Raw genomic sequence first — 15441 nt, 5'->3', positions numbered from 1 at the left:
GACGGCTTAACAGTGCCAGATCTCTCATTTTCCGAGTGATGTCAGGAACCCCTGGTGGTGGTACCCGTGGGAGTGGACCCTGGGCACCCTGGGCCCCTTGGGAGTCCACCCATGGCCTCCTCTGGTTCCTGTGGTTGGAAACTGGCAATCACCTCCGCCCCGTGCTGGCCCCTTGGTCCCCGCGGGAACACCCTGGTCCCTCTGTGTTTGTGATGGGGAACCTGCGGCCCTGTGTGTTGGGGGGACCTGTGGTCATCCCCTCATCTCCGTGGGAAGGGACCCGAAATTACCTCTGGTTCTAGTCCCCATGGGAGCAGACATGTGCCCACCCTGAGACCCCAGGGGGGCCCACCTGTGGTCTCTTCTGGTCCCCAAGGGAGGGGACCCGAGGAACCCCGGGCGCTGGACCCGTGGGAGGGGCCCCGTGCCCACCCCCGCCCCCCCATCCGGGCACGCGCGCCCCGGACCCCGGCGCCGGAACCGCCGGGCGCGGCCTGGGGAGCGGCGGGCGGACCGACGGAGCCCGCCCGGCCGCCCGTCGCCCCGGGGCCGGGTCCGCGTCCCGCCCCCGCCCCCCCCCCCCCCCCACCCCGGGCCCTGCCGCGGCGGGGCGGCGGATGGCCGGGAGGCGGCGGCATGCGGCTCCTGTTCCTGGCGGTGCTGCGGCGGCACACGGGCAACGCCGTCACGGCCCAGCGCGTCCGGTAGGTGCGGCGGCGGCCCGGGCCTCGGCGCGGGGACCCGGCGGGGACGCGGCGGGGCGGGCGCGAGGGGTCGGCCCGGCCTCCCCGTGCCGCGTGCGCTAAACGGACCGGCCGGCGGGCGCAGGGCCCGGAGGCGCGCGGGGCGGCGAGGGGCGCGCGCGGGCCCCACCCCAGCCGGGTGCCCCCCCCCCCAACCCCGGGCCCGCGTGGCCTGGGGTCCCCGCTGGTGCCGCGGCGGGGAGGCAGCACCGCGGGCCGGCGCTGCGGAGGCTGCTCGGCGCTCTCCGCGGGGTCTCCGCGCGTCTGGCTTCACGGGTGCTTTCTGTTTATTGTGAGCGCCCTAGGCGGGGGACACAGCGACGAACCCGCAGTCGGGGCTTCAGGACGCGACATTTCAGTGGGGACGAGAGAGAGAGAATAAAAACACATGGACACACACACACACACGTATGTAGTGGTACGTATGTAGGGATGTACGTAGAGACTTGTGTACACATGGCGGTATTGTGTGCACATGGAGGCCAAGGCTGCTTGTGTGCGTTTTGCTATTTTAGGCAGGATGCTCCGGGGAGGCCTCCCGGCTGCAGTCACGTTTGCGCAGAATCCTGGGTGCGTAGCCGGGTAGCCGGTCCCTTGGAGCCGGGGCGGCGCGGCGGGAGTCGGGGGTGGGGTGGGGGCACCAGGGTTTCCCGGCACACGTGCAGCAGAGGGTCCTGCTGTTCAAAGTAGCCTTGGCTCCTCGTCGCGGCCATTCCCATCCTCATCCTCCCCGTCTTACTGCCTGGTTATTTTCTTAACGCGTCTTTTTTCTGCAGTTATCTCGTTTTCTGGGTTTCCTGTTCTACTTTTTCTCTTCTCCTCGCTGGAATGTAAGCCCTCGTGGCAGGGAGGAAACTGATTAATGCCTGAAGTTTCATAGGTTTTTTCTTCTTTTCTTTTCTTTTTTTTTAAACAACCTGACTTGCGTCATGAAATTTCTCAATTTACTTCCCCTCTGTGGATCTCCTTCCTCGTCCTTGAACTGTGTGACTGGGGCTACTGCAGCCCTTTAATATCCGTTTCTACTCAGACATGCTCTCCTAAAGGTCCCCCGTGGAAGCGACCCACAGAGGCCACAGCACTCTTCTGACGTTTCCAGTCAGCTGTTTACGATGGGGATTTGCACTGTACGGGTTTATCTTCTCTAAGTCAGGTCACTCGTTTGGACCTCTGCAGCCGGGAAGCACACTGTCCACCCTCTGTGGAGCACATTCCAGCGCTGGGGAGAGACACTGGGGGAGTAACCAGAAATAAAGGAGGTGATTCAGATAGTGATGGCAGCCGTGGAATTAGAACAGGGCTGTCTGAGGAGGTGACATTCAAGCCAAGGCTTCAGTGACAGAAGGAGGTGGCCACTCAAGAGAACTGGATGGAGGGTTGGTCCCAGGGACAGGTAATAGCGAGAATGCAGGCCCTGGGGCCAGAGCAAGCTTGACAGGCTGGAGAAGCAGAAAGAAGGCCGTGCTCCCTGGATCTGGTGACGAGAGGAGGTCAGAGAGAGGTCGGGCCCAGGTGGGACCCAGAGTTCGTGCTGAGGAAACCGGAGAGAGCATCTGTTATTTACCATTCTGCTCCTCGCTTGAGCTGTACACGTGAGCCCATCTTCCAGTGGTGCGCCCACAGCCCCCCTCAGGGCCCCTCAGGGGACAGGCAGGCACGTCCGTGGACTCATGTCCGGGCAAGCAGAGGTGCAGGGCCATTTACTTACTTTATTTTTGTTTTTTTTCTACGCGTGAAACAGAATAAAACATTGTTCTTTATACTTTGGGCTCTCTTCAGAGCCAGCCTTTGTCTCCACTTCACTCAGGAAGGATTGCTGTGGGGAGAAAAAGGAGAAAGCAGAAGTTGCTGGAAGACACCTTCTGTCTTGTGAAAGCTTCGGTTCCTTGAGGAAATGATGCTGGGTGTCCACAAACAGGAGGGGAGGGGGGTTCGTCTGGTGACAGACTTTCCTGGGAGCCAGTTACCAGGAAGCAGTGAGAAGCAGTGTGTGTCCTCACACTTTCTCTGCGGGAGACCGCTGAGACCCTCGAGTGACCCTGGGCAGAGGGGGAGGAAGCCCCCCCCAAATGAATAAGACGGGGGTTCCCATCAGTCTACCAGAGGAGGGTGGTCTGAGTGGGAGAAAATTGGATTTAAAGAAAAGAAGAAATGGGTCCATTCTTGCCCACTGACGTTTGTCGTGGTCCATTAACACCCAGTGCGTCAGCGGCCATGCTGCCTGGTGGTAGGGTCACCTGTGGGGAAGGGTGGGGCGCTCCGGAAGCATGTAGGCGGGCGGGCCGCCCCAGGCTGGAGGTGGGAGAGCCTTTCAGGCATCGATGGAGAAACACCAGCTCTGGGGCTCACTTCCTGCCTTTACACGCCAGCCCGCCCCCCTGCTTAAAATCCCTAAGATCGAGGCCCCCAGGCCCGCCGCATAGACCTGTCAGGAGGCTCAACTCTGAGTCAGTGCATTTTCGCTGTTTTACGACAGGGCGTGGTGCTTAGCAGGAATCCGAGCCTGTGTTGGCAAGACGGGGAAGGGGCAGCCTGGGGGCGAGGGGGGTCTCGGGCAGAGAGGCAGCCACGTGGGAGGTGGGCCAGAGCTTATCCGTTCCAGAATTGGGTTGTAGGCACTCAGCGGCGTGGAATATTCCAGGCCAGTGACTCTCAATGGGAGCAAAGTCTAACAGGATGTGCAGGGGACAGGGGAGTGGTTTTGCCGCCTCGGGGACAGGGAGCCATGCCTGCAGACTTTCTTTGGTTGTTGCACCTCGGGGTTGGGCGGTGGTTACTGGCATCCAGCCGGTGGAGGCCGAGGATGCTGTGCCACACCCTCCAGTGCTCAGGATGGCCCTGGGACAGTTCCAGACGTCAGTACTGCTGACGAGGCTGAGAAGCCCTGCTCTGGCTGGAGTCGGGAGATGTGGCGGCTGGAGAGGCAGGCAGGACCCAAGTCACTCAGGACCTGCGGTTTGGTGCCAGGAAGGGAAAGAAACCATGAACCTGCTATCTGACTTACGTGCAGCTGAAGATGGTTTTCGCTGCAGCGTGAAGGGTCAACTAGGATGGGAGCAGAGAATAGGGCATCTGGGCCTGACTTAGTTAAGAAGGAATATGCACAGGACTCGGGGATGGAACGTGGGGAGTGGCAGATGATAAAAACGAATACAATTTGGTAATGACTCTAATGTCCCCTGTTCAAGGCAAAACGCTTTATTCTTCATTTAAGGGGAAACAGGCCACGGACTGGGGGGTACAGCCCTCCCAAGAGCATCGTGCCCCTCCAGGGGCTCTTGAGTTGAGGTGAGTCTTACAGAGTCTTAGAGGCCACACCTTAAAAACAGGGCATGATTGGCTGGGCCATCGGGGATGTCCTTACAAGCTCACAGGCCCTGTTTTCTCGGGTCCAGGCCTGGCTGGAGCTGAGCTGGAGGACTGCCACAGGCGTGTGGTCAGTCTCCTTGACAGTGGGAGGCGCACGCCTGCGGCCGGGCTGACTGAGGTTTAGATTTGTGGCATCGGCCGGCCCGTGGGGTGGCCCCTACTTTTTGGGTCCTGACCTACGAATTAACTTCATCAGGAAAAAGGGAGAAAAAAAAAATCCACGACTTCCTTCATCCTAGAGGGGAAACATTGAGAGAAAATCAGGGAAATCTGAGTATATTTGGGTCTTTGTGGTACGCTTGGGCCTCTGCTGTGTTGATGTTTTTTAGAAGGTGTAAGTGACAGGAAAGGAAAAGGTGTTTGGGGGGAAAATTGGGACCAGTAACTAGGGAGTGACTGTTTTATTGTCTTTGCAGCCTTTTGCTTGTCCTTCCGTGTAAACGGTGTGCTGCGTGTGTGTGAGATGTTCTCACCCGGGGGCCGTGAGCTGGCACGTTACCTAAGCAGGGCCTGCTCTCTGGGAGTGTCTCCCAAGCACCGTAAATGTTAGCAGTCCGTATCAGAGGTTTTGTCCGCCGGCACACAGCACTTCAGAAAGAAGGAGCAGGCTGTGGGGTGTGTGATTTGCAGGCGCGGTTACCTGGGCCCTTGTGTGCGTCGTGAATCAGGAAGCCTGGCCTGCGGCACTCTCTGCCGTCTGCCGCTTCATTTGGCCCCTGTCCCCACTGGGTCACCTGGCTCAGCTCGAAGCCAGGTGTGGCTGTCAGAGTCTGGTCCAGCGGAGGGGATCCATGGCTCCCCCCACCCGCCTCTGATCCCCGGAGGCTGTTGACAATTGACCTGACCATCCCGAGGGTCCTCTGAATCAGGCAAATGGGTTCAGGTCAGTTCCGAACACTAAAGGTCAAAATTTAAATGGCGCAAGTCATGGATGTAAAAAAAATATTCACAGCGCGGCTTTAAGGATGCAGTGGTTGGAGATAATGGTTTCCGAGGGCACCAAATAGGTTATGCTGAAATAAATAGAGCTGAATGGTTGGACAGCCCGTCCACCTGCAAACCCAAACGTGTTTACTCTCTGGCCATTTCCAGGGCAGGTTTCTGTTTCTGTTTACTTGTCTATCTAGGTATTCATTTATGAAGGACAGTTGAGTGACAATGTTGTGTTTGTTTCTGGTGTACAGCATGGTGATTCAGTTGTACACATGCATTCTTTTTCATATTCTTTTCCGTGATAGGTTATTACAAGATGTTGAATGTAGTTCCCTGTGCTGCACAGTAGGTCCTTGTTGTTTATGTATTTTATATACAGTGGTGCATACCCCAGGGCGGGTTTTCTGACCCCTGCTCTAAACCAAGCCAGCAGACCCACCAGATTACTGGGTCCCAGCCCTAGAGTTTTGTCTGCAGTGCTCCTGAGGATTCAGGGAAATGCAGGAAGAGGGATGGAGAAGAAGAGGTGAAGGATTTAGGCTTCCAACGTCCAGAGCAGGCGGCTCCGAGGGCCAGCCCAGTCCTCGGACGGGTGCCCTGGCACCGGAGTGAACGCTGATGCCCCTGCGTTGAGAGCTGGACTTTGTGCAGTGGGTGTGACTGCGTCTTCTCCTCTTACTCCGTCCGGAACATGGTGTGAGCAAAAGTGGTTTTATTTGAACGAGAAGCACTTTAGATAACGGGGGCAAACAGAAGACCTCGTGGAAACTCACTGGGCAGCGGGGGGAGGGAGAAAAGCAAACATCATCACGTCAAATGCAGCCCTGACCTTACCGCCCAGCTACAGTCTACTGGATTCTGTGAGCGCCAAGCGTCTGGGGAGGAAAACAACCTGAGAGACAGTTGTCAGGTTTTCTAGTTTTTCTTTTAGAGGATGCCAAGGAAACGGCGGGTGTACGTGAAGTCAGTGGGACGAGGCTGTTTCCTTTCTTCCCCCCGAAGTAATTACTGTCAGTTACTGTTTTCATTCAGCAAATATGTACAGTTGAGCATCTCCAAATGGACACGGCGCTGGGCAGGCGCTGAGTGTGGAGCTGGGCTAAGACAGGGGAGCCCTGCGGAAGCCAGCCGCCAGTCAGCTGTCGGATTTCTAGCACATCAGCTCAGTGCGAAGCCCTGTCATTCGAAAGAAGGTTCCGGCATTCGAGCACGAACATACAGTTACACAGAGCATTTAATTACGATATGATCGGTTCCAGGAAAAAGTGCAGGGCGGTGAGAGTACGTTCAGGGGACAGACCTGGTTCCAGGGGGTCTGGGAGGCTCCCCAGAGAAACAGCTTTTTCTTTCTCATGCAGTTCTTTTTTTTTATTGTGATGTAATTTACATACCATAAAATTCGCCCTTTTAAAGCGTACAACCCAGTGGTTTTTAGTATATTCATAAAGTCACACAACCATCGGCACTATCTGATTTCAGGACACCTTCAGCTGTCTCAGAAGACGCTGCGGACTCATTAGCAGTCACCCCCCCCCCCTCGCCCAGCTCTGGCCAGCCATTAGTCTACTTTCTGTCCCCAGGGATTTGCCTGTTCTGGACATGTTACATAAATGGAATCATACACTGTGTGGTCCTTTTGGAGGAGTTTGCATGATGCATCAGTATTTAATTTTTCTATAGCTGAATAATATATTCCATTGATGGACGTAGCGCATTTTGCTTGTCCATCCATCAGCTGAAGGACATTTGGGTTGTTTCCACTTACTGGCTACAATGAATAGTGCTGCTATGAACATTTGTGTAGGAGGAATTAACTTTTTAAGCTGGGGCTTAAAACCTCTGGGTTAGCAGGGTGAGGAGGGATAGAAGCTGGGAACAGCATTCCTGGCCAAGGGACCTGAATGTGCGGAGGCCCTGAGGCAGGAAGGGGCTGGTGGGATTGAGAAGCAGAGGCAGGCAAAGTGTTGAGAGTCAGCCAGAGAGAGCAGCTGGCCTGGCAGGTGGGAGCAGAGCCCCGTCGTTGCCACAGCGCAGGTTCTGGATTGAAGGCTAACAGGATTTCAGGTGGGGGGCTGAGGTGGCCCACATAGCAATGAAGAGAGAAGACAGACTTGGAAATGACTTGGAAGGACCTGGGATGATGTAGCCAAGGAGAGAGAAGATGTAAGCAGTCCTTTGAAGGCTCTGCCGTGTGCTGCTGAGTGAGCAGTGAGGATGTTCCCTGTGTTACCAGACTAAATGTGGGTCGCTCACCTGCCATGCAGCAAGTCAATGTACTGACACCAGGTCGTGGTGGAGGGAGGTACAGCGTTTATTTGCAGGGCGCCCAGCAAGGAGAACAGGCATCTTGTGTTCCAAAGATGCGAACTCCCCAGTGGTTTTCAGGTAAGCATTTTTAAAAGCAGCATTTGGGGTGAGGACTGCAGAAGGCATGCCCTTCTTCTGATTGGTGGTAATAGAGTGATGTTCCAGGAATTTATCATCCACCTTCTGGTTCCAGCCAGTCTGGGGTCTGTGTGCTTGTGGTTAGACCTGGGTAGGGGTTCAAAGATCTGTATCAAATTGTTACCTACGTCCCTTCAAGAGGACCTAGGACTTTGCTTTATTGCTGACCTGTTGTTTCTTGACGGCTTTCCCTTTGTTTCTGGTTCCCTCCCATCCCTAACTGGTCACTGTTTAGATCTGCTCTTTGGAACTCAGGGAAGGTCTAGGAGACTAAAAAGCCTTTCTCTACAAAAAGAGAAACACAGGACACAGAGGGGCTTTTGTACCCAGAGGGTCATGCTTGGTTTCAGTCCCCCCTTTTCTTTGATGCCCCTCAATCCTGAGGGGAACAGAGGGCTGGGATCAGAAAGAGAGTCAAGTTTTGGACAGAGAGGTTAAACTCGGTTTGGGGGGCTCGGTTCCACCTGTGTTGGGAAGATGGCAGCTTGGGTAGCGTGGAGGGTCTCAGCACACTGAGTGACCCTGTCAGACAACGCACGATGTGTTCTTGTTGAATGAGAGGCAGCCGGTGAAGGCGCGTTGGAAAGGGTCAGTGGCCACACGTCCACGTGGGCATTCAGAGAGGGGCCTGGGCTCCTGGGGGCGTGTGTTTGAGAGCGGGACAGGGCGTTGGCCTGGGAGGTGGGTGAGCTGCTGGGGAGAGAGTAGGACAAAAAGGAGATGGAGGACCGTGAGGCAGGCAGCTCCAGGTACCCTAAGGGAAGGGAAGGTTTCAATTAAAAGGCGTGGAAGGGATGCCGGATGCCATGAGGGTCTGTGAAATCACAGTTTAATGTGCAGGAGGAGTTGGTGCTTGGAGGGCCTCTGTGATCTTATCCCGTCTTGTTCTGGAAGAGGGGAGCAGATGTGAGGGGCAGGGAGGAGGGGCGTGGCCACGCTCTGACCAATGGGAAGGTCCAGGTAGATTGCAGGTAGGGTGAGGACTGGAGGGCATGCAGCCATCTGGATGGTTGGGATTTGAGGGGGAGGCTGGTGTGTTGCCAGATGCATCCACGGTCGCACAAAAGACCGAGAAAGGAGAGTCTACGGTGTTGATAAGAAAACCATTGACATGACCGCACAAGGAATCTTTGCAGAGTTGGGAGAAGAGCCGGGAGGGGCTGCAGGTTGCAGGTGCAGAGGTCAGGGGTGTGGGAGACCTGGGAGGTCCCTGGACAGTTGACGTGATGGAGGCGCCTGGAGGAAAGGTAACAGCTGTGGCTTACAGAGAGCTTGATGCGACAACAAAAGATTTTATATAAATTAACCAAAAAGGCTCTAAGCCGCTGGCGTATAATCCTAGCAGAGACTTTTCAGCCTTGCATAACTGAAAACCCAGCCCTGCTCTGCCTGGACAATGAAGACGACTTAGTTGCTTATCCGATAAAAAGTCTGGAGGTGGGGCCGGCTTCAGGCGTGACTTTGCAACTAAGATGACGCGGACAGGAGTCAGTTGCTCTCTGGCTCTTGGGTCCGCTTCCCATTCTTGTCAGGTTTGCTTGCCTGGCACCTACATACACGCACCCGGTTCAAGCCCAGCGGGAACAAGCAGGTCGGCGTCTCTGAAAGTGCAGCCCCGGGCCCCAGAGCTGCACACCCGGCTGGGAGCGTGCAAGGTGCGGTGCTCTGGTCGGCGGAAGCCGGTGGGTACACCCCAGATCTGGAGGGTGGGCACTTCCCGGTCACGTCGGTGATGAGGACATTCAAGGCTGCAGGAGGGGGAAGCATGGGAATGAATGCGACGTGGGCAACACATTTCAGAGCAAAAGCTGTACCAATTTTTTTAAATAAAGGGAAGGGGAGAAGCAAACCTCTGTGAACTTTTGAAGATTTAAGGGGGTAACAAATGTTGGCATCGAAGGACCAAGAAATAATTAGGGGGACAATACATACTGGGACAATACATGCTGAAAAGGGTGTGGAGAAGAGGAGACCCTCCTGTAATGTTTGTGGGAATGTAAACTGGCACAGCCACTATGGAGGACGGTATGGAGGTTCCTCAGAAAACTGAAAGTAGACTTACCCTGTGATCCAGCAATCCCACTCCTGGGCATGTACCCAGAGAAAGCTCTAATTTGAAAAGGTACGTACACCCCAATGTTTATAGCAACACTGTTTACAATGGTCAAGACATGGAAGCAATCTAAATGTCCATCTACAAATAAAGAAGTTGTGGTATACATACACAATGAAATACTACTCAGCCATAAAAAAGGATGAAATAATGCCATTTGCAGCAACACAGATGGACCTAGAGGTGATCATACTAAATGAAATAAGTCACAGAGAAAGACAAATGTCATATGATCTCATGTATGGGATCTAAAAAAAAAATGACACAAATGAACTAATTTACAAAACAGAAACAGACTCACAGACATAGAAAACAGACTTATGGTTACCAAAGGGGAAGGAAGGGGGGGATAAATTAGGAGTTTGGGATCAACAGATACACACTACTATATATAAAATAGATAAATAACAAGGTCCTACTGTGTAGCACAGGGAACTATATTCAGTAGCTTGTAATTACCTATAGTGGAAAAGAATATGAAAAAAGAACATATAAAAATGGGGATGGCTATAGCTCAGTGGTAGAGCACATGCTTGGCGTGCACGAGGTCCTGGGTTCAATCCTCAGCACCTCCATAGGAAAAAGAAAAAAAAATGTGTAAGTGAGTCACTTTGCTGTACACCAGAAACTAACACAACATTGTAAATCAGCAACACCTCAACTGAAAAAGAAGAAGGAGAAGAAGAAATAACTTGGTGGGGAGCTGGTTAAAATTGGGAAGCTTTTCATAGAACTTCTAATACCCGGCTTCTCTCGGTGAATTGGCAGAACCCGCAACCGTGAGAACATGTCTGGGTGGTACCCACCGTCTGGAACCACAGAGGATCTAATCCCGCATGTCCAGTGCGGACTGAAAGGGAGCCGCGGGTGTCATTTAAAACTGTCTCGTAGTCACTTTAGACAAAGTAGGAAGAAGCAGATCAAATTAATTTTCGTAATTTATTCTCATGAAGTCAGTCCACCCAAATATCATTTCGACACGCCGTCAATCCAAAAGGTACTCAATGAGCTGTGTGTGTGTGTCACACTCGGTGCATCTCTGTTCAGACTTGCCACGTTTCAGGTGCTCAGCGGGCACACTTTGCCTTCATAGACAACACAGGACTCACCCCCGCAGGGGGGACCTTTGTCTCCCGTTTGGCGTAGGGCCCCTCCTGTCTCATTTCCCTCCCCCACCGGCCGCTCCCCTCAAGTTCACCTGCTTCATCAGTCTGCCCTCAGCCGGTATTTGGGTTGGAGGCACCTCCTGGTCTAGACGCCTTGCCTGTTTTGTTGTCGTATTTTTTACATTCTTTCAAAACTTGTCATTTTTACAGTCTGTTTTATATTCACATTGCATTCGTATTTCGTAACCGTAATCTCCTGAGTACAGGCGTCCTGTTAGAAGTGCATTAGAACAGCAGGCACACTTTACAGTTTGCAAGACGTACCCGCAGAGGGAAAATTCGAGGTAACACCAGGTCCCGCAGATGCGTTATCATCATGTCGCTTAATTTATGGACAGGCAGGCGGGGCAGTGTCCTCTCCAGTTTACCTTCCCCAGCTGGGGCCCGCGGGTTTGTGCGGGCCTTCACTCCAAGGCCTTCATCTTCCAGAATTCCGTCATCATTTCAAGATGGAATTTCAAGACCATCGTCTTTTCTTTTCTTTTTTTTTAATGTACCAGAAATTCTTAAAATATTGCCAGAGGGTAACATTTTATAGTTCAACACCGGTGACTTGGCCCCACCGGTGACACAGCCCTGGTTCCCCCGGGTGAGCTGAGGTTGCAGTCACTGGGCTGCCAGGGGCGCTTGTCCTGTGAGAGGCGCTGGGCCGGCCAGCTGCACGTACGCAGAGGCCCACCAGCAGGATGGCCTTAAGGAATATTATCCTCTTGTTTCCCATCTCAGGGTCATGCAGGAGCTCATAGATACGGAATGGACTTCGTGTTGCCTGCCTTGTGTTGGTTTCTCTTCCCATCTTTTTATTTATTTGTTTGTTTGTTTATTTTTATTGAAGTATAGGCAGTTTACAATGTTGTGTTAATTTCTGGTGGACAACACAATGTCCATGTATACAGTCATACATACATATATTCTCATATTCTTTTCCATTATAGGGACTACAAGATATGGAATATAGTTCCCTGGTCTATGCAGAAGGAACTTGTTGTTTATCTATTTTATATACAGTAGTTAGTATCTGCAAATCTCGAACTCCCAGTTTATTGCTTCACAAGCCCTTTTCCCCCTCTGGTAACCATAAGTTTGTTTTCTATGTCTGTGAGTCTGTCTCTGTTTTGTAAATAAGTTCATTTGTGTCTTTATTTTTTTAATCTAAAGATTCCATCTTGCTATCTTTTTTCCTCCTGGGGTGGGTGAGGTAATGAGATTTATTAATTTATTATTACTATTTTTAGAGGAGGCACTGGGGATTGAACCCAGGACCTCATGCATGCTAAGCATGCAGTCTACCACTTGAGCTATACCCTCCCCTCATCTTGCTATCTTTTTAAAAAAGTCAGGACATCATAGTTTGTGGAAATCCACATAAGTTGGGTTGATTAAGCTTTTCTGTCACTCAGTTAAAGAGGATGGCCCTCAGCCAGATGGAAGCAGGTAGAGTTCCACTGGGTCTCTGAATCTGGAGTCAGGAATGTACAGGTTCAGCTGGTTCCTAGAACTGCCACATAAACACTCAAAATCTCTCCATTTATCAGAGATGCTGTCTTTCTCAAATGAAGCCTGCCTTAAGTCACAGAAGCCGGAACTCTGTGGACATAATAGGCGCTCAGGGAATTTATTAGTTGTATTAAGGGATCGCTTGCAGAAGGAATAGGGACAGAGCAATTTAAAGGCGTTACCCATCAACCAGAAACAAGGCTAGATTCTCAGTCCATAGAGAGGATTAAGATTAAAAACAAAGACTATTTTGGAATATGTATGAGATCATAAAGCTCGTGTTGAAATGCTGTTTCAAAGTATGTTTCAAGATGAAGAACAAGCCGTCATCTGTACCGAACCAGCCACATCCCACGTGCCCTACCGTGTCCGTCTCTGCACTCGCCAGAGATCCCACAGGTATGGATTCCCTAAGGAGAATTCAAACTCCTTCTTGTTCATTTATCAACACGTTTGTGTGTGACTCCTCATTCCTAGAGTGTTAAGAAGATGGAATAACAGTTACTCACCTATGCTCAGAAGCACGTTGAGTGCTTGTTTTTGCGTGATGTGTATTTTTAGGTTGAAGTGAGCTGATAGCTAGACTGCCTTCAGGCTTCGTTCCTGGTTCTGCTTAGCAGTTGCCACTAGCACTTGCAAAGGAGTTGGTGGTGGGTGGGGCGGTGTTTTGGACTGACTGAGTGGATCAACATTAACAGTAGAAATGATAAGATCAAGATATACTCAAGATACGTCAATGGCATAAGCCAACTGAGGGCTCGGGACCTTAGTTTTTCTTTCTTTGCAGCAACAGCTGCAAAATCGTACGTTTAATTTAAAGCACAAAAGAGGAAACAGAGTGAGAGAGAAGAACGCATCATTCACGTGGCAGTGTTGGTGATGCAGGCTTGAAGATTCGAATCTAATGTTTCTCCAGAGGCCCTGAGCTCCCATGTGGCTCCTGTGATGTAAGCAAGTTGGTCATTTTATGATCATTTTGCTTAAAGACTCCAGATCCTTCATTCTTCTGTTTTAACCCTTACTATTTTGTACAGTGATGCCCCTGACTGCAAGCCAGCTAATTCATCTCGTGTGCTTAGCTGAAGAAGAATAATCTGTATTATTAGGGGGAAAAATGGCTGCGATGCGTTTGAACTGCATCCTCTAGTACCTCTGGGTGATTGAAGAATTTCAAGTGTGTTTTCAGGTGTATTTGATTGTTGCCTCTGTGGTGATTTGTAACAGACGCTGTAAGGACGATGTGACTCCCATGTTCATCTAGTTGAACACAGAGGGGTTGTGGTAGAGAGAGAGACTCAGAGCACAGTGGAAATTGTGAGAGTGTTATCGAACTCAGGTTTGCCTGCTCGCCGCTCAAAAGCCAGTAATTGAGAGGCAAGTGTCAGTGGAAAGGAAAGGTGCTTTATTCAGAAAAGCTGGCAGTCTGGGGAGAAGGTGGACTCGTGTCCCAGATTCTGAAGATTCTGCTCAGCCATGATGGTTTTTAAAGGGGAAAAGGGGAAACTATCTCAGTTAATCATTAGGGTAGGAGGTCAAACTCCACCGTTTTTCCATTGCGTGCACACCAGCTGACTTCTCCCCATCTTCCTTTGGCTGCTCTCTTGCCCGAGTGGCCCGCCTGCAGTTGGAAGCTCTCTTGGCTGCATGGTTCACCTGCACATTTGCTAAGGGGAAACGAGGAGGAGAGAGCCAGTCATTCTTTAACGCCTTCCTTCTTCGTTCTTACTCTTTCTGATCCAGGATAGACATCAAGAGGTTAGGCAAGGCGTTGTGAACATTCAGTGAAGCCAACAATTGGAAGTCAGGTTAAGTGTTGCCTGGTGACCTCATCTTGGTGACTAAAGTCTGAGGAACATGGGGAGGAACAAACAGAGGAGGGCAAAGAGCTGCTTACAACAGGGCAGGCGCTGTAGATGCCACTGAAAGGAGCTGGCATGGGGAATGTTGGGGCTTGGTCTCGAGGCTCAGAAGGCATGATGCCTTGGGCATCCTGCAGGCAAAAAAGAGTGGGGCTGGAGCTGAGGGTGGTAGGAGGGGGGTGGTGCAGGTTGTGAAGGGCACCGTGTGCGAGGCTCAGGCGTTTGGACTTGATCCCAGAGACGCGTTCCGCCGTTAGTCTATTCAGTACGCAGGGCGGGTTCGGCTCCATTCGCACGGGGTTGACAGTCGAGCTGGCTGCCCCGAGCCCAAGCCAGTTTGAGGGTTTTGATGGAGGAAGAGACGGGCTTGGATTGGTTGTGTATTCACATACGCACACACTCACGCACCTCAAACAGTTATCAAAGACAATGTGTGCACACGGTAAAGTTATCCAGCAGTGTGAAAGGGTGTGTGACAAGAAGATAAGCTCTCCCCGACCCTGGTCCCTGGTCCCTGGTCCTCTTTAGACAGAATCATTGTTATCAGTTCCTTACGTGCCCTTCTAGAGCTGTTCTGGGCACACACACTGCATGTACACAAAGCAGGCTTCCCTTTGTTCTCGTTTCATTGACAACGTGTCTTGGGGTTCATTCTAAATCACGTCACACCGATCTGCATTCTTTCCTGGTGGCGGAGCTGGTTTGCTTCACTTGGGTGTAACTGGTCCCCTGCGGGTGCACACTGAGTTCGTTAGTCTTTCTGCTCCTTCAAACACAGCCTCAGTGCTTACACTCGGGTACATGGCTTTGCACTCATGCCCAGGTGTGTCTTTGGAATCAGTTCCTAGAAGCGAAGTTGTTTGGTCACAGAGTTTGTGCAGTTTACATATGCTGGCTCTTGTCCATCAAAGACATTGTGCTGGTTTCCCCAGTATAGGAGTGTTTATTGCATGAAGCCTTGGGCAGGCTTTTGGTCTCTGCAAATAGTCTGTGTTAAAAAGATGACTGAAGTTGATCACCATTTCTTGTATTTAAAAGCCCAACTGTATATATACATATATGTGTGTGTGTGTACGTATGGACTATATATAATTTTATGCTGATCTCTGTTTTTCTAGTGGGTTGTTTGGTTTTTTTCTTGTTGATATTTAAGAGCTCTTTATGTATTAAGGAATTAGTTTCTTTTCTTTGGTACGTGTTGTAGGTTTTTTTTTTCCTCCCAGTTTCTCACTTGCCCTTTGGTTTTGCTCACATTTTTGTTGCCAAGAAAAAAGTTTTTTTTTTCTTCTACCAGGTTTGTATTTTAGATTTATGTT

The 15441-nt window shown here is 51.4% G+C and overlaps 1 protein-coding gene across 14 annotated transcripts in view; it reads left to right on the top strand.

Annotated features, from left to right (window-relative positions):
* The window catches only part of GLT1D1 (glycosyltransferase 1 domain containing 1), a 99958-nt gene that overhangs the window by 98 nt on the left and 84419 nt on the right, over positions 1-15441 (top strand). For 6 of the 14 annotated variants that reach the window (XR_012503589.1, XR_012503590.1, XR_012503591.1 and 3 more), the window contains exon 1: positions 11869-12665. The exons of 1 other annotated variant lie outside the window; for it this stretch is intronic. Coding sequence is in view for 8 of the 13 variants with exons in the window: in XM_074356090.1 (XP_074212191.1) it covers positions 12553-12665 (113 nt within the window). In the remaining 5 variants the exon portion in view is untranslated. Of the gene's footprint in view, positions 1-495; positions 705-914; positions 1162-3268; positions 9173-11866; positions 12666-15441 lie in introns of those variants that run through there. 7 more of the 14 variants (XM_074356088.1, XM_074356089.1, XM_074356092.1 and 4 more) reach the window with 7 other exon arrangements.

This window comes from Camelus bactrianus, chromosome 32 (assembly GCF_048773025.1).
Source record: "Camelus bactrianus isolate YW-2024 breed Bactrian camel chromosome 32, ASM4877302v1, whole genome shotgun sequence".
Classification (NCBI taxonomy): domain Eukaryota; kingdom Metazoa; phylum Chordata; class Mammalia; order Artiodactyla; family Camelidae; genus Camelus; species Camelus bactrianus.
This window is presented reverse-complemented; position numbering and strand designations above follow the sequence as displayed.